The sequence below is a fragment of the Otolemur garnettii genome, unplaced genomic scaffold, assembly GCF_000181295.1.
Source record: "Otolemur garnettii isolate 467f Iridium unplaced genomic scaffold, OtoGar3 scaffold00001, whole genome shotgun sequence".
NCBI lineage: Eukaryota > Metazoa > Chordata > Mammalia > Primates > Galagidae > Otolemur > Otolemur garnettii.
The window spans coordinates 27,517,810-27,536,424 of record NW_003852396.1 but is presented as its reverse complement, the minus strand read 5'-3'; the positions used below and the strand labels follow the sequence as shown (position 1 = coordinate 27,536,424).

General features: G+C 40.7%; 1 protein-coding gene and 2 pseudogenes across 1 annotated transcript in view; all 3 read right to left on the bottom strand.

Moving 5' to 3' along the window:
• Positions 1-18,615, bottom strand: part of XRRA1 (X-ray radiation resistance associated 1) — a 104,912-nt gene that overhangs the window by 18,497 nt on the left and 67,800 nt on the right. The window contains exon 11 of the mRNA XM_003781362.2: positions 1,893-1,933. Within this exon, the coding sequence (XP_003781410.1) occupies positions 1,893-1,933 (41 nt within the window). The remainder of the gene's footprint in view (positions 1-1,892; positions 1,934-18,615) is intronic.
• On the bottom strand, positions 5,877-6,549 carry LOC105886389 (annotated as a pseudogene).
• On the bottom strand, positions 8,377-11,099 carry LOC111724002 (annotated as a pseudogene).

Here is an 18,615-nt window from a genome sequence, read left to right as displayed (position 1 = left end):
GGTCCGGGCTGGGGATTCGAACCCGCCACCTTAGGTGTACGTGGCTGGCGCCTTAGCCGGTTGAGCTATAGGCCCCGAGCCTGATCAACATAACTTAAGTATGCCTTGGAAGTTTATAGGTTTCAGTGCATCATGAGAAACAAAAGGTTGAAAAACACTGCTCTAGATTCTCAGATGACAGAAAGTTGGAATCAGCAGATCTTTCACTTCTGTGGTAGACTGTTCAGTGGCCACAAGTCCCTCCATCCCATATGCACACCCTTGTGCAGTGCAACCTTGCTGCTCTTCCCATTCAGAAAGGGAGACCATATTTCTACCCTCTTGAAACTAGACTGTTGTAAAGAATTTGTCTGATATTTCCCCAGGTTCCTAGTATTGAGCTTCTAAAACGCTTGGAATTTCCTGAGTGATAGGAATGTCTTTGTTATGCAAGACCCCTTGGGTCACACCTGAGACTCAGGATGGAGACTGGCCACACTACAAAGAACCAAGGGATTTGAGGGTTGGAGCTTTGAGTAGCCCAAGCTCTGGGAAGAGGGGGGAGGATAGAGATTGAGTTCAATCACCTGGCCAGTAATTCTCCAGTGCAAGCTCTATACTCTGAGACTTAGGTGAGCTTCCTGGTTGGTGAGCACATCAGTGTGCTGGGAGGGTGACATGCTCCAACTCCACAGGGAGAGGATGCAGAATCTGCATTTGAGACCCTCTTAGATCTCATCGTATATGTCTTTCACTTGTCTCTTCCTGATTTGTATCTTTTATAGTACAACTGTAAGTTAAAAAATAACCATTACTTGAGTTCTGTAAGTTGTTCTAGCAAATTGCTAAACCTGAGTGGCTTGTGGAGAACTCCTGAATTTATAGCCACTGGAGACCTCCAAACTTATGGCTGGCCCCTGAAGTGAGGGCACTCTTAAGGGGAACTGCCCTGACTTGTAGGGTCTGTGCTAACTCTGGGTAGTCAGCATGTGCTATAGCATTTGACTTGCTTTGACCAGTAGAATGTGATATAAGTGACATTATTTGAATTTTAAAACCTTGCAGTTTGCCCTTGCTCTCTTGAAACCCTAATGCCACCATATTGTAATGAAGTCCAGGCTGAAAAGACTCCATTGAGAGGGATGCCAAGTCATGCCAGCTATCCACCTGAGTCTGACCTCCAGCTAATCTACCAGCTGAATGCAGCTGCGTGGGTGAGCCCCAGTGAAACCAGTAGAATCACCTAGGCAACTCAAAGAATTATGAGATATAATAAATTGCTGTTGTTTGATGTCAGTAATTGTTGGTTTGGTTTGGTATGCAGTAATAGTTAACTGACACAATTTCTCACACAATTGTATCTGTGAGGAGGGAGTGCACTAAGCCACCTCTCAAGGACACGAGGTGGCTTAGTGTATAGCTATACAACTTATTGTAAATTAATTAATCAACATTTAGTTTACGTGTATCAGTCCCCATGAGTTTAATGAGCTTCTGCCCTGAGGGAAAAAACCAATTTATTGTGCTAACAAAAATCAAGTTAAGAAGCTGCTGGGCTTCATCTTGGTGGCAGCCCCATTTCAATGCCAGTTTTATCACTTGAGGCAGCCATGATTATTCATTATGCTGAATAGCATATGAGAACAATGAGAGCTAGACTGTGGGCCAATGAGATCAGGGCATGTTTGTCTAGTTCACTACTGCATCTCCAGTGGTTATCTTAGTACTTGGCACATGGTAGACACTATCTATTCAATGAGTAACTATTCAATAAATGTCTATTCAATGAATGGCTTCCTCAGTGTGATGTACACTGAGTAATGCCTCTTATGGCACCATTAACTTCTTTGCTTTTTTCTATTAAAATTAATATTCTTACTCAACAACACACATATAAAGCAGTCAAATCCTACCTCTGAGGTTGAAAATCCAGGGTAAGATGAGAACACAACCTCTGAAATAAGAGAGAAAGAGAATGAAGATTGGTGAGCGCACTGACTGACCCCCAAAAAGGCCAGGATCTGGGTCTTTTCCACTCACTGTATAGCAGGGTTCCTCCTAGAAGGGGGCCCCACTGGTCCTCAGCTCCAGTGCTAACTAGGAAGTAGAGCTGGCTGTGATGACTATTAGGTAACAAGTCCCTTTGTACTTAGAATAATATCCAAACTCCTTAGCCAAGCCTCTGAGGCCCTGCATGATTGGGGCCCTGACTCCTTCTCTAATCTCACCACATGCTACCTTCTGCCTCATTTATTATATTTCAGCCACACTGACCTTCCTGACTTTGCAACATGCAAGCAATTTCTAGCCTCAGAACTACTGGACAGTCCATATTGAGCAGAAAGCTAATCAACTATGTTAGAAGAGAGAAATGTAGATAAAAACATGTTATATTAGTAGAAATAGAATGTGTTAAATCAGTGAATTCAAGAACAATACCAAGAATAACCAAGAACATGGTCATAAGAGGCTGTGGAGTGAGTTCATTCTTGGGACTATCAGAATGAGAGAAGCCAATCAACAGTTGGATTTAACCTACTAAGGTAGAGCATCTGCTGGGACTGGATCCTGTGCACACATCACTTACCTTTACTCTGCCTGATGGGACCCCCGTTCCACCTCTTGATGATATTATAATGAGAAAGCTCACATGAAAATGAAGTAAATAGTAATTGGGCATGGGAAAACACATGACATAAATAATTTCTACTACTAGGAGAGTCTGCCAGGGAGCTTAGGAAAGGTTTGTATAATGAACAAAGTAGGAATACCCTGGGGGTATGTGCTACAGTGCTGTGAGTGCTAAGCAGTGACACCCTTAGAGACAGCACATCTAGGAAGATGGACCACAGCACGCTTGGTCTGAGTGCAAATCCTGCTTCTCCCCACAATCACAGGAAGCAATTTTAGAAATCAGAACCTGTACTTTAATCTTCTGATTAAGGATTGTCATACAAAATATGAATAGACAATCAAGAATTTGCTAATATTTGAGGAAAATTGACAGTCTAAGAAAATCATTAAATATAAAATAGGAAGAATTAGCATTTGAAAGACAAGAGTTTAACAAAAATAATAAAAACTTCAAAATAGAATAAATGGTATCCTCTGAGAAATTAAAAAGGATATTTCATTCCTAAAACAAAAGCAGATTTTTATGGAAGCAAAACTGCTAACAATTTTGTGAATTTAAAATATGGTAATTACATAAAAGACCATAATGTGCTGGAGTTGAAGCGCTAATTCATAAATAGAAGACTGAGCCTACAGACTTTCAGAATAAAGTACAAAAAAGCAAAGGGAAGATGGCAGAACACCAGGTAACCAGCTCATATCCCACTAAAACAACAAGAATTCTGTAGCTATCCATGGTCAAAAGTCTCTATGCAGGAGCCTCAGGATTCAGGTAGGAGTTTGTCAAATCCTGGTGAAACTCAAGACCTTGAAGGGTCATTTCAAGAATTCAGACTGAAGGCTCGGCGCCTATAGCTCAACCGGCTAAGGTGCCAGCCACGTACACCTAAGGTGGCGGGTTCGAATCCCCAGCCCGGACCCGCCAAACAACAATGACGGCTGCAACCAAAAAATAGCCGGGCGTTGTGGCGGGCGCCTGTGGTCCCAGCTACTTGGGAGGCGGAGGCAGGAGACTCGCTTGAACCCAGGAGTTGGAGGTTGCTGTGAGCTGTAATGCCACGGCACTCTACCCAGGGGGACAGCTTGAGGCTCTGTCTCAAAAAAAAAAAAAAAAAAAAAAGAATTCAGACTGATAACCAGGTGCCTGATCCACAAGCTTGCTCCTGGGCTCAAGCTCAGAAATGGCCTAGCCACTCAAAGAGCTTGGTTATACCCCCACGTGACCTTGAGCCTACAACCAAAACTATCCGCCAAGGGGTACATAAGGAATCATATATATCAGTGCCTTGACAGAAAGGCTTGTCTGCCTGCTGACACTGGTCTTGGCAGTGAACCTCTGAAAGTTGCCCAGTTTGTCAGGGCAGGATTATGAGCCTCCCAGACAAGCTCACCAACTTCTGTCCCATAGCAGATCCCAAGTTTCATTTCTAGCCCCTTCCACTACAATCAGAGAACTATCCCATTTGTGCAAAACTTGCTGGGAGATGTTCACCCTCAGAGTGAATGAGACAAGGATCTCCAGTGTCCTTCTCATACTAAGTCCCAAAGGGGCCAAGTCTCACCTCCTGGTCCCTCTTGCTACAATAGAGAACATCCTGTCTATGCTGAGATATGTTGGGAGATACATGCCAGTGTGGGCCAATGAGATAGACATTTCAGCCTTTGTCTCAAAGAAGATCCCAGTCTTAGCTCTAGCCCTTCTTACTGCAATCAGGGGACTGTCTTATCTGGGTAGAGACCTACTGGGAGACCTGCACCTGTGTGAGCCAACGGGCCAGGCACACCAGCCTCCAGCCGATGGTAGATCCTGAAGGGGCTCAGTCTCACCTCTAGCCCCTGTTGATATAGTTGAGGACCCAGCTTACCTATGCAGAGATCTGGGAGGCATGCTTGTCTTCAGGACTCAGGTGCTTGGCCATCATTCCAACATAGCCCCTGTACCCTCCTTGGGTCTTCCCTGGGTACATATGAGGCAGAAAACTGCAGCAACCTTAGAGTCCCTGTAAGACTTGCAGCAAGCCTGGGCTTAGAGTGTCCTCTAGTGTTGAGACACCTCCAGTAGTCACAGGTTCAGGGAATACAAAAGTTATTCTGCTTAGGATCTCTGGAAGGCCCTTTGAAGGACAGACATAAACAAAGCCAAATTGCAAAGACTGAAATAAATACCTAATACTTCACTATACAGATATTGTAGTACTTTCACAAGCATCAAGAACATTAACAAAATATGACCTCACCAAACAGACAAGGTGTCAAAGACCAACTCTAAGGTGATGGAGAGGGAATGCTCCAATATGGTAGAATAGAGACATTTCCTTATTAGCTGTTTTCTGTCAGCCAGGGGAAAGGAGTCACCAGCCACTTCCATCTAGATGGTCCCACCCAGAAACACTGTGATGGCACAGTGAGATAGGGTGGGACACCATGAGCCAAAGAAGATAAGAAGTGAGAGGCTTGCACAGAAAGCAGGTGCAAGGGAGGACCTCAACCCAGGGACAGAACCTACAGGACTCTGCAGGAGATTCTCTTCCATAACCACACAGTAACCTGTTGGGGTGTGCTAGGGGTCAGAATGAATTCCAGGAGGGCCTATCCCTGGATTAAGGGAATTGAAGGGAAAGTAGAAAACCACCAAAAGGAAATCCAAAAATTGGCCCAAGAAAAAAAGACATGATGAAATTAGAAAGGATATACTGGAGTTTAAAGAATTGAAGAGGTCATTCAGGGAGTTTCAAAATGCAATAGAAAGTTAAATAACATTAAATTATGGAGAAGAAAGGATTTCAAAGCTTGAAGACAAGGCTCTGAAGGTAACTTGGACACTTAAAAAGGCAGAAAAGAAGAGAATAAAAGCAGAGAAATATCTCAGAGAATTATGGGACTACACAAAATGTACAAAATACAAATTACAGGTTTCCCTGAAGGAGAAGAGAGACCAAAGGGCATGGAGGCCTCTGGATGATATCATAACTGAAAATTTCCCAAGCATCACCAAAGATTCAGACATGCTCCTTTTTGATGCATATCAAACCCTGATTCATTGCAGTTCAAACAGAGAATCTCCTAGACACATTATAATTAACCTGGACAAAGTCAAAATGAACGAGAAAATTCTGCAAGGTACCAGGCATAAGCAACTGACCTACATAGGTAAATCCACCTGTGACAGCTGACTTCTCAGCTGAAATGTTAAATGTCAGAGGTATTGGGCTCTCACTTTCTTTTTCCAAATTAATTAATCCTTTATTGCGTTGCTAAAATTACAAAGAAATGTTAAGGAATATCACGCGGTATCTTGCTGCAGCTGGACAACTCTTAGGTCTTACTCATCAGCCTGCTGAACTGTTCCCTTTTCAGAGACATAAATACCATCCCCAAATTTTCTGATATTCTTGTTTTTAACTGTTGTGGCCTGCTGATCAAAGCAGCTGAATTTGAAACAAGCTCAATGTCATTTCCTTCAAGGATTAACTCATCTTTCTGGGCTTGATACTGAACAGGCAATGCCTGCTCTCATCTGAACCCAGTGGATATATTTTTCACCCAAGAAATTTCTTATTTCAACAAGAGACCTATTCTCCTGAATAACAACATTGATGGGGAAGTGAGCATACCCAGACCTCATCTTGTAACGGAAGCCAGTGTAACACCCTTGATCATGTTCTGCACGTGACTACAAATAGTGTAAACAGTAGCCAGTTCCTTTCTATTTCCCCACCATTTGTCAACTCGGAGCCTCTTCTTTTTCTTTCCAAGGAGACTGAGTTCCCCATTGGTGTGGTTGAAGTCCCTCCTCAGGGTTCCTTTGGGACCCTTCACTATAACTGTGCGTCCCTTCAGAGTGATGTTGACATTTTCTGGAATGTTGACAGTTTGATTGCTGAGAATGGTCTTCATTCTCGCGGAGATGCAGCAAAGAGAGAGCATCTTCTCACTTTCAATATATTCAAACAAAACAACTTCCAGCCTAGAATTCTGTACCCTGAAAAACTAAGCTTTATATTCAATGGGGGAATCAAATATTTTACTGTTAAATATTGAGGAAATCTGCCATAACAAGGCCTGCTCTGCAGGAAGTTCTCAGACCAGTTCTATTCACAGACCAACACAATGGACCACCAGAAAAATCAAGTCCCTCGAAAACTAACAGGCAAACCTTTGCTGCTATGATGGCCCAAGCAATAAAAAATAACAACAGATCACCACACAATAAGATGAACAGAACTCCCTACTTATCAATTTTGTCAATAAATGTGAACAGCTTGAACTCTTCACTGAAGAACAGGCTGGCTGATTGATTAAAAAAATACAAGCCAAGTACTTTCTGCCTTCAGAAAACACATCTAACCCACAAGGACTAGACCCAAATCTAGACTTAGGCTGAAGGGCTAGAAAACAATACTTCAGGCAAATGGAAATGACAAGAAAGTGTATTTTTGTGGATACAATGGTAATGAAAAGTAATGAAAGACAAGAATTGTCACTATATACTCCTATATAACAATACCTTTAAATCCTAAATATTTATGCACCCAACACTCATACCCCTAGATTTATAAAATGAGCCCTACTTGAGCTGAAAATTATGATATCCTACACCACCATGATTGTTGGAGAATTTAATACCTCATTGACAGAACTGAACAGAAACTGCTTCTGTTCCTCTAAGCAGAAACTAAACAAAGAAATGATGGACTTTAACACAAATTTAGATCAAATGGGCTTAACAGACACATACAGAATATTCTGGAGGCAGAGCATGATGGCAGACAGGAAGGACATTTAGCTCAGCTTTCCTGGAACAACAGGCAAGAGTGAGTGGGCTAGATCATTCCCAGTGTGGACTAGATCATTCCCAGTGTGGAATATTTGTGTGGAGTGGCAGTTTGGGGTGTGCAGTGAGGTGGTGGATTGCTTGACTTGGAGTATAATCTGGAGCTGTGCAGACTGCCAGGAAAGGTTCTGCCCATGGCTGCAGCGGTGGTTGGCAGCAATGGCAACCAGCCCCACCACAGAGGATTGCCCTTCCCAGTTTGTGGGGAAACTAGGTATTGTATGGAAAGATTAGTAAAGTCTGGACTCTGAGTGGAATTAGGGGGCCAGAGTGGGGTGCCATCTGATGCAGCACCACTGCGGTTAGGGGGTAGGAGAGATACTCAGGAAAGATCTCAGATAGGAAGAGGTCATTGTTTTGGAATTTGGAAGATGGTAGTCACCACAGGCACCTTTCTGCGTGGGCCAGGCACAGCAATTTGAGTCTCACCTGCTGACAGTCATCCTACATTTGGAACTGGCCCAGGATATCCTGCACTTTGTGGGAACTGTTGCAGGGAGAATTTGTGAAACCTGCCTGTGAAGATTTTTTTCTTTTCAGGTGCTCAAACTTTTTTTTTTCTTACAAAATACTACAGAAACGAACTCAAACTAAACAGATATATACATGTACATATGAACAAGATTTTGTTCTGAAAAAGAATCTATAAAAGTGGATGGTAAAAAACAAAACAAAATAAAACAAAAAACCTCAAGAAGATTTAAAACCAGTACTATGAAATTGATTTTCTTAAAGGAAAGTAATAGTTTTTTTAAATCGCTGGTTGTAGTTTTCTAGGCTTATTTATACACTTGTTTGTGGTCAGATATATAAAGGAGTTTCTTTAATTTTAGAATAGCTCCAGTCTCATTTTATTATGTCAAAAAGTCCAGAATTTTTTTCCCTTCACAAATCTTTCAATGTGAGGACAGAGCATGTTAAATTACAAATCAACTTAAGTCGTTTTCTTCTCCTTGGGTCAGAGGTCTGAAAGGCAATGTAGTTTGTCCTCTCTCAGGATCAGACATTTGAAGTATTCTTATAAATTTGCTTGAGGGAAGTGAGCTCATGCTTTGAGGGGTAAGCAAGAGAAACTGTCTAAAACACTGGGAATCTGCCATTTTCAGTATCATGTCCATAGCAATTCTTCTATTAACCATATCCATGTAGACATCAAACTCATCCAGGCATCTGAAGGGAGACTCGGCAATGGACCACAGGGAAAGAATAAAGCACACTGTAGAAAAGGAACGTTCGCCTCGTGACAAGGCTCTCATGTCATTGAATGTGGCTTTATTTCCTTCTCCGGGTAGAATTGATATAGTAAGAGTTTCATTCTTGTGGTCAAAATTCATTTCTCCACAATAGGCCCAGTGAGATAGTAAGTTGTCAAAGTACAATTCGCATCGTAAAGTTAAACGCCTCCTAAGTTGTTGATATGTTTTGTATCTATGGTGCATAACTTCTTCCAGTAATTTAATAAACCTTTTTTAAGTCCTTACTTTGGTATCCAGATCAAGATAGGTTTCTCTTGCTTCTTGATATGCCTCATTATTTCCTCTCGATCTCCATGACTAGCATGTTCTGCCTGTATCTTTTGTCTTAATCGATTAATTTCTTTGTCTAGCATTGATGCAGATTTTTTTATTTCTATTCACTCTGGGCAGATTTGTCTTGCTTGTGACATTTTCTCCTCTAGTTCCTTCTCTTTCATATCCAGTTCTCGTTTCTTTTTATTTAAGGTGTTCAAGTGTTCTTTTTGTTTGTCTTCATAATGCTGTTTGCCTCATTTTTGGTTATCCACTTCAGAATCAGCAAGGTTTAATTCATCCTTAAGTGGATCTGCTTGCTCTGATAGTTGATTTTCAATTTAATTTCATTGTTTTCTGCTTCTGTTTTCAGACTTCTAAGATATTCCATATTTTCCTTTTGTTGCTCCGTATTTTTCTCCACCATTTTCATTTTGCTTTTATTTTCTTGAGCCTCATCTTCTAAGATATCTTCCAATATCTATAGACTGGTGTTCTTCCATGTTTTCAAGTTCCTGAATTTCAGAAATACTTTTTCTTAGTTTCATCTTCAATTCTTTATAATGTAGTTGGCACCTTGTAAGAAGTTCTTCATTGCATTTAATATCCTTTTCAAGAGCAGATGAATGCTGATGGAGATTTCATATCTGGGCTTTTTTACTTTCAATTTCATTCTCCAAGTCACTTATTTTGGAATCCACATCTTTCTTATGAACTTAGGTCTTTCTTGTATTTTTCAGATGAATGATAACATCCTGCAAAAACTTGATCACCATCAGCGGTAAAAGCTTCTCTACAATTTTTGGGTGGCTTTTGGGCCTGCATTACTGCAGGAGCTACAGAATTATTTTTGATTAGTAGAAAGGTCTCTGTGCCCTTCATATCAATTAGGCTACTTGAAACAACTGCATTATCTATTTCCAAAGCTGTCAGAACTGCTGGAAACTCTGGATGATAAGCAGCTCTATGTCTTATATCATACAGCTCATTCTGAAATTCAGAAACTATTACCTGTGGCCGTGAGGCCCCTAGTGAATAAAATCTTTTCATCAGTGCCTGAAGGACTCTTTCATCAGCATGGTTATGACAACAATAGGCTTGTAGAAGTCCTTTCAAGCAAAAGATTCAATAGCCAAAGCAAGCTCAGGCTCCTGAAGATGAATGCAAGCTCCTAAAGGGCTACAGGTTTGTAGGTAAAACATTCTTGTCTGTAAGTATCATCTATTGCTTCAAAAAGAGCTGGAACCTGGGTGAAGATTTTTTGAGATCAGTGGAATCAGCAGTTCAGCAGGGTCTAGGTGCCAAGTGGGTAATCAGGCAAACATGAAGAACAATTTAAGCTGGGAGACAGGTATAAGCCTGGGAACCACTCACGGCACCACCTGGTGTCCAGAAAGTATATTGCAACATAAATATATTCCTACTAAAGTCGATCCCACTGCATATATATAGTCGTATGTTTTTAAATATATACAAAAATAATTTTGTTGACTTTTTTCTCTCTTTGCTCATTCTTTTTGCTTTTTTCCTTCTTTCTTTCTTATAGGAGTTATTGTTAAATTTTTTTCATAATAATAATAGTTTTATTTTTCTTTGCTCCCCATTTTTTTTTTTTTAAAGACAGAGTCTCACTATGTCACCCTTGGTGGAGTGCTGTGGTATCACAGCTCACAGCAACCTCTAACTCTCTTGGGCTGAGTGGTTCTCTTGCCTCAACTTCCCAGGTGGCTGGGGCTGCAGGCGCCTGCCACAGTACCTGGTTGTTTTTTGGCTGTGGTTGTCATTGTTGTTTGGTGGGCCCTAGCCCGGGTTCAAGCCTGCCAGATCTGGTGTGTGTGGCTGGTGCCCTGGCTGCTGGGCTACAGGTGCTGAGCCCTCCCCTTCCTCTTTAGGTTGCTGAGAGTGCTTACATCAGGCTATTCAAGTTTTTGGTGGGGTATGTTTGTTTTCATTTTTGTTTTTGATTGTTGGTGTGTTCATGTGTCTGATTTTTTTTGTTTGTTCATTTTGTTTCGATGTGCCTTGTGTTCTGCTAAAACCTCAGGTTAGCTATTTTCCCTAACTCCAATTTTTACATTCAACAAGAGCAAAGGGGAGTGGGGGATGATAGCCAACCGAAACCAGCTTTCAACATAAGCTCCCATCTGGAGGGAGAATAACAGTCAGAAAGAACCCAACAAAGCTGAAGGGTAGGAGCCAAGCTGAAAGCAGAGATTGATAATTGCACATCTTCTCTGCTGAGGCAAGATGCAACTCCAAGGAAACAAATTTCAGGTACAGAACCCATCCCAAAAAGGACGAGTGTCCGTCCTCTCCCCTAAGAAAGTTGCTTGCTTGCTTGCTTGCTGTGAGATCTCTACTAGTGAGCAGTGAACTGAGGTCCTCTTCTCTCACCCCATAGGAGCAAGTTACTAGAAGCTGGGACTCCTTCTCCAGAGGATCCCTGCTGTGAGCCGGGGCATTTTCTTGTCTTGCATGAAGGTTGAACAAATATTTTCCCTGCTACTTTGAACTCCCAGTCCACCCCTCCCCCTGGCTTGGTGGTCTAGAAGCCCTACCCCTGCAGAGACCAGAATGTTCACAGTTCTTTGTTAAGACTGGGCATTGCATGGTCATATATAGCACAGCTACACTGTAACTGAATCTGGTAACAGTGCAAAATGGCACAGGGGGAAAGGTGTCTGGCTTGGCTTTGAGAAAGAGCAACTCAGCAGCAGGTGGAGGCTTGGGTCTTTGTATTATGGGTGGAGGCTCAGGAACCACTGAGGCACGGGAACCCAAGTGGAGACACCTCCCACCTAGCCACAGCATTAATAGAGTGATCCCACCAGGGTCAAATTTTGGAGAGACACCTCCCCAATTCTGTGGACTGCCGGAAGGAGCTAGATCTCACAATTCAGGGATAGCAGAGGAGCAGAGCAGTTGGGGCAGAGAATGGTCTCTGAGGGCAAAAAACATTTTGCTTCTTTGTTAACCTCTGGTTTGGAATAAGCTCAGGTAGAACACTCTCCAGTTTCCATTGAGCACCCGAGGTAATCAGACTTCAATTCCCCCAGCCAGCTGGTGGCAGAGTGTGGTCACTTGGCTGATGAGGCATTGACTTCCCTCTGACTCTGGAAGGCCCAAATCTCTAGCACATTTGTTCATAGGAGGGAACTGGGCCACAGCCCCATGGGGCTACCAGAGCCTGGGTGTGATGGAGGTGCAAGGTGGGGAAGGAAGCTCCAGCCCCTCTGGACTACTATGCTGGGCAGGCCTTTCTGACTCCACAGAGCACAGGAGTGAATTACACTTCAGCTGCCAGTGGACCCCCTGCTGCCTAGATGCTGAAGACCTTTTTAACTCTCCTACCTAATTGGTGTTTGTGTTGACCAGGACAATTGGTTTGGAACTCTGGACTTGGGTCAATCACCTGGGGACTCACCAAGGTTGTACCCTGGTTGTGTTGTTGTGGGAGTGAGGGATTCTCCTCTTCCAGTTGTTGCCTGTAGGGGGTGGGGTGGGTTGTCTTAGCTGCTTATATATCTCCACAGCTGAGATTTCAGCCCAAAGCCATTGATTTACTAGGATTGGACAGAGACTAGCTGAATATATGTCAGAGGCATCTAGCCCACCACACCAAGCAGGTCCCCAGAGTTCCAGGCTGTAGTACTGAATGGGACCTTTGTAAAACTCTAGGGGAAAAGCAGCAATCACCAGTCTCAGTTCTTTGGTAAAAGGTTGGTTAATTACAACTCCAGGAGCCCTCAATTCAATTTCACCTTACCAGCTTCTCTAGCAAAATGGTGAAAAATAATCATGGGGGGAGGTAATCAGAGGAAAAACTCTGGCAACATGAATAATCAGAGTATATTAACTCCCCCAAGGAATGACAAAGAAGACACAACAGAAGATCCCATTCATAAACAAATGGCTGATTGTCAGGAATCAAATTCAGAATTTGGATTACAAATAAGATTAACAGAATGGAGGTAAAGTTGGAATTAGAAATTCAAGTAGCAATTCAAAAGTTGTCTCAAGAATTCAATGAATTCAAAGACAAAATCACCAAAGATTTTGACACATTGAGACAAGAACTTGCAGCCTTCAAAGATCTGAGAAATACAGTAGGATCTCTCAGAATGGAGCAGGCAGAAGAAAGGGTCTCTGACATTGAAGACAAAGCTTGTGAAAGCTCCCAAATGCTCAAAGAGGAAGAGAAGTGGAGAGTAAAAATGGATCATTCCCTGAGAGAATTGTGGGACCACTCCAAAAGACCAAACATTTGTCTTATAGGAATCCCTGAAGGAGAAGAGGATGGTCCAAAAGGCACAGATACTCTACTCCAAGAGATAATTGAGGAGAACTTTCCAAGCATGGCAAGAGATACTGAAATTCAGATAGCAGACAGTTTCAAAACCCCAGCATGACTCAACCCAAATAAAGCATCTTCTAGACACATTATAATTAACTTCCCCAAAGTTAAAGGAGAAAATCCTGTAAGCAGCCAAATGTAAGAAAGTCATAAGCTACAAGGGGAAGAATATTAGAATGACTTCAGATCTCTCTGCTAAAACTTTTCAAGCCAGTAGAGGATGGTCATTGATCTTCAATCTCCTAAAACAACTTTCAACGCAGGATCCTATATCCAGCTAAACTGAGCTTCACTTATGACAGAGAAGTTAAATACTTTAATGACATACCCACATTGAAGAAATTTGCCATAACCAAATGAGCTCTTCAGGATATTCTCAGACCTATCCTCCATAATGACCGGCAAAATGCTCTACCACCAAAGTAAACTCACTTTGTAATTCTTGACCAAAACCCTTACACTGTGGTGAAAAGATTTAAAATATCTACTGGACTTTCAAAAAAATTGACACTCAAAATATTACCAGGCTTATCAATACTCTCAATTAATGTGAACAGCCTACACTGTCCTCTTAAGAGGCACATGTTGGTTGACTGGATACAAAAACTCAGGCCAGATATCTGCTGAATATTAGAATCTCATCTTACCTTAAAGGATAAATATAGACTCAGGTGAAGGGATGGACATCTGTAATCCAGACAAACAGAAATCAGAAAAAAGCAGGGGTGACAGTTTTATTTGCAGATCCATTAGGCTTTAAACCAACAAAAGTACGAAAAGACAAGGACGGTCACTTCATATTTGTTAAGGGAAACCCTCAAAATGATGAGATGTCAATTATTAACATTTATGTGCCCAACCAGAATGCTTCTCAATTTATAAGGGAGACCCTAACAGACACGAGCAATTTAATATCTTCCAGCACCATAATAGTTGGAGATTTTAACACCCCTTTGGCAGTGTTGGATAGATCCTCCAATAAGAAACTAAGCAAAGAATTTTTGGACTTAAACTTCACCATACAACAATTGAATTTAACAGACATCTACAGAACATTTCATTCTAAGAAAACTGAGTACACATTCTTCTCATTAGTCCATGGAACATCCTCCAAAATTGATCACATCTTAGGTCACATATCTAATCTCAGCAAATTTAAAAGTATAGAAATTATTCCTTGTATTTTCTTGGATCATCACACAATAAAAATTGAACTTACAAATTATAGCTATCTGCATACTTATACAAAGACATGGAAACTAAATAACCTTATGCTGAATGATAGCTGGGTCACAGAAGAGATTAAGAAGGAAATTGCCAAATTTCTGGAACAAAACAACAATGAAGACATGAATTATCAGAACCTGTGGGATACTGCAAAGGCAGTCCTAACAGGGAAATTTATAGCATTGCAAGCCTTCATCAAAAGAGAATGGAAAGAGAGGAAGTCAATAACTTAATGGGACATCTTAAGCAACTGGAAAAGGAAGAACATTCCAACCCCAAACCCAGCAGAAGAAAAGAAATAATTAAAATTAGAGCAGAATTAAATGAAATTGAAAACAAAATAATTATTCAAAAGATCAATGAATCAAAAAGTTGGTTTTCTAAAAAATTCAACAAAATTGATAAACCTTTGGCCAACTTAACTAAAAATAGAAAATTAAAGTCCCTAACATCATCAATCAGAAATGACAAAGGCGAAATAACAACAGACATCTCAGAAATTCAAAGACTCCTTAATGAATACTATAAAAAACTTTATTCCCATAAATATGAAAATCTGAAAGAAACTGACCAATACTTGGAAGCATGCCAACTTCCCAGACTTAAACAGAAAGAATTGGAAATACTGAACAGACCTATATCAAGTACTGAAATAGAATCAACTATACAAAATCTCTCAAAACAGAAGAGTCTGGGACCAGATGGCTTCACATCAGAATTCTACCAAACCTTTAAAGAGGAACTAGTACTTATATTACTTAACCTTTTCCAAAACATGAAAAAAGAAGGAATACTTCCCAACACATTCTATGAAGCAAATATCACTCTAATCCCCAAACCAGGAAAAGACCCAAAAAGAAAAGAAAATTATAGAACAATATCTTTAATGAACATAGATGCAAAAATATTCAGTAAGATCCTAGCAAACAGAATCCAGCAACATATCAAATGAATTATTCCATGACCAAGTGAGTTTTATCCCAGGGTCTCAAGGTTGGTTCAATATATGTAAATCTATAAATATAATATATCACATAAATTAAAAAACAAAGACCATATGATTCTCTCAATAGATGCAGAAAAAGCTTTTGACAATATTCAGCATGCTTTCATGATCAGAACACTTAAGAAAATAGGTATAGATGAGACTTTTCTTAAACTGATAGAGGCCATCTATAGCAAACCCACAGCCAATATCATATTGAATGGAGTAAAATTTAAAACATTTCCACTTAGATCAGGAACCAGGCAAGGTTGCCCATTGTCTCCACTGCTTTTTAACACTGTAATGAAAGTCTTAGCCATCACATTCAGGCAAAAGAAGGTGATCAAGGATATACAAATAGGGTCAGAGGAGATAAAACTTTCACTCTTTGCAGATGGTATGATTTTATACCTCAAAAACCCCAGGGACTCAACTACAAAACTCTTAGAAGTGATCAAGGAATACAGTAGTGTCCCAGGATACAAAATCAATACTCACAAATCAGTAGCTTTTATATATACCAATAATAATCAAGCCAAAAAAACAGTCAAGGACTCTATTCCCTTTACAGTTGTGCCAAAGATGAAATATTTGGGAATTTACCTAACAAAGGACGTGAAAGATCTCTATAAATAGAGAATTACAAAACTCTGAGAAAAGAAATATCTGAAGATGTTAAGAAATGGAAAAACATACCATTCTCATGGCGGGGAAGAATCAGCATTGTTAAAATGTCCATATTACCCAAAGCAATTTACAAATTTAATGTAATCCCTATCAAAGCACCACTGTCATACTTTAAAGATCTGGAAAAAATAGTACTTCATTTTATATGGAAGAAAAGGAACCAGAAAAAACCTCGAAAGCCAAGACATTACTCAGAAATAAAACCAAATCAGGAGAAATCATACTACCATACTTCAAACTATACTATAAATCTATAGTGATCAAAACAGCATGGTATTGGCACAAAAATAGAGAGGTAGATGTATGGAACAGAATTGAGAACCAAGAGAGGAACCCAGATACTTATTGTCATTTGATCTTTGATAAGCCCATCAAAACTATAAATTGGGGGAAAGATTCCCTATGTGACAAATAGTACTGGGAGAATTGGCTGGCGATTTATAGAAGACTGAAACTGGACCCACACCTTTCACCATTAACAAAAATTGACTCTCTGGGCAGTACCTGTGGCTCAGTAAGTAGGGCACTGGCCCCATATACCGAGGGTGGCGGGTTCAAACCCGGCCCCAGCCAAACTGCAAGAAAAAAAATAGCCGGGTTTTCTGGTGGGCGCCTATAGTCCCAGCTACTTGGGAGGCTGAGGCAAGAGAATTGCCTAAGCCCAGGAGTTGGAGGTTGTTGTGAGCTGTGACACCACAGTACTGTACCAGGGGTGATAAAGTGAGAATCTATCTCAAAAAAAAAAAAATAAATAAATAAAAATAAAAATGACTCTCATTGGATAAAAGATTTAAACTTAAGACATGAAACTATAAAGATTCTTGGAGAGAGTGCAGGTGAAACACTTGAAGAAATTGGCCTGGGAGAATACTTTATGAGGAGGACCCCCCTGGGCAATTGAAGCAACACTAAAAATACATTACTGGCTTCTGCACAGCCAAGAACACACAGTAAGCAAAGCAAGCAGACAGCCCTCAGACTGGGAGAGGATATTTGCAGGTTAGGCTTCTGACAAAGGTTTGATAACCAGAATCCACAGAGAACTCAAACTTATTAATAAGAAAAGAACAAGTAATCCCATTTCATTGTGGGCAAAGGACTTGAACAGAAGCTTCTCTGAAGAAGATAGGCGCATGGCCTACAGAAACATGAAAAAATGCTTCTCATCTTTAATCATCAGAGAAATACAAATCAAAACCACTTTGAGATATCATCTAACTCCTGTAAGAGTGGCTCACATAACAAAATCCCAAAACTATGGATGTGGAGAAAAGAGAACACTTGTGTACTTCTGGTGGGAGTGAAAGCTAATACATCCCTTTTAGAAAGAAGTATGGAGAATACTCAGGAATCTCAAAAAGTAGACCTGCTACTTGATCCTGGAATTCCTCTACTAGGTGTATAGCCAAAAGACCAAAAATCACTTTATAACAAGGATATGTGCATCAGATTGTTCACTGCAGCTCAATTCATAACAGCCAAGTCATGGAAGAAGCCCAAATGCCCATCGACCCATGAATGGATTAATAAATTGTAGTATATATATACCATGGAATATTATGCAGCTTTAAAAAAGATAGAGACTTTACCTCTTTTATGTTTACATGGATGGAGCTGGAACATATCCTACTTAGTAAAGTATCTCAAGAATGGAAGAGAAAATATCCAATGTACTCAGTACTATTATGAAACCAATTTACAATCACTCACACTTTCATATGAAGAATAGATCACATCTATGGCCCAGGATGAAGGAGGGAGGAGGGGGGAGGGGAGGGGAGGGGAGAAGTGAGATCGAGGAAGGGTGAATGGTGGGATCACATCTACGTTGCATAACGCAAGGGTACATGTCAGATCTATTAAGTATAGAGTATAAATGTCTTTTTTTTTTTTTTATACGAAAGGTCTTTATTGGTGGGGGGAGGGAGGCTGCAGAGCAGCACCGAGGAGGAGAGAAGAGAGGGGAGAGAGATAAGGAGAGACTGGAAAGAGAAGAGAGAAAGAGTAGAGAAGAGCAAGGGGAAAGGGGTGGGGGAGAAAGAGAAGGAAGGCAGAAGGAGGTGAGAGAGCCAAGTATAAATGTCTTAACACAATAATTAAGTAAACGAGATGAGGTATATACTAAAAAAAAAAAGAATATTCTACCTCAGTACTACTGAACATAAGTCCTTCTCATCAGCTCATGGATCATTCTATAAGATATATCATATCCTAGGACACAAATCAAACCTCAACAAATTTAAAAAATATATAAATTATACCTTGTATCTTCACAGACCACAAGAGAATGAAAGTAGGCTCAGTGCCATAGCACAGTGGTTATGGTGTCGGCCACATGCATCAAGCCTGATGGTTTGAACCTGGTCGGGGTCAGCTAAACAACAACAATAACAAAAAAAATAGCCTG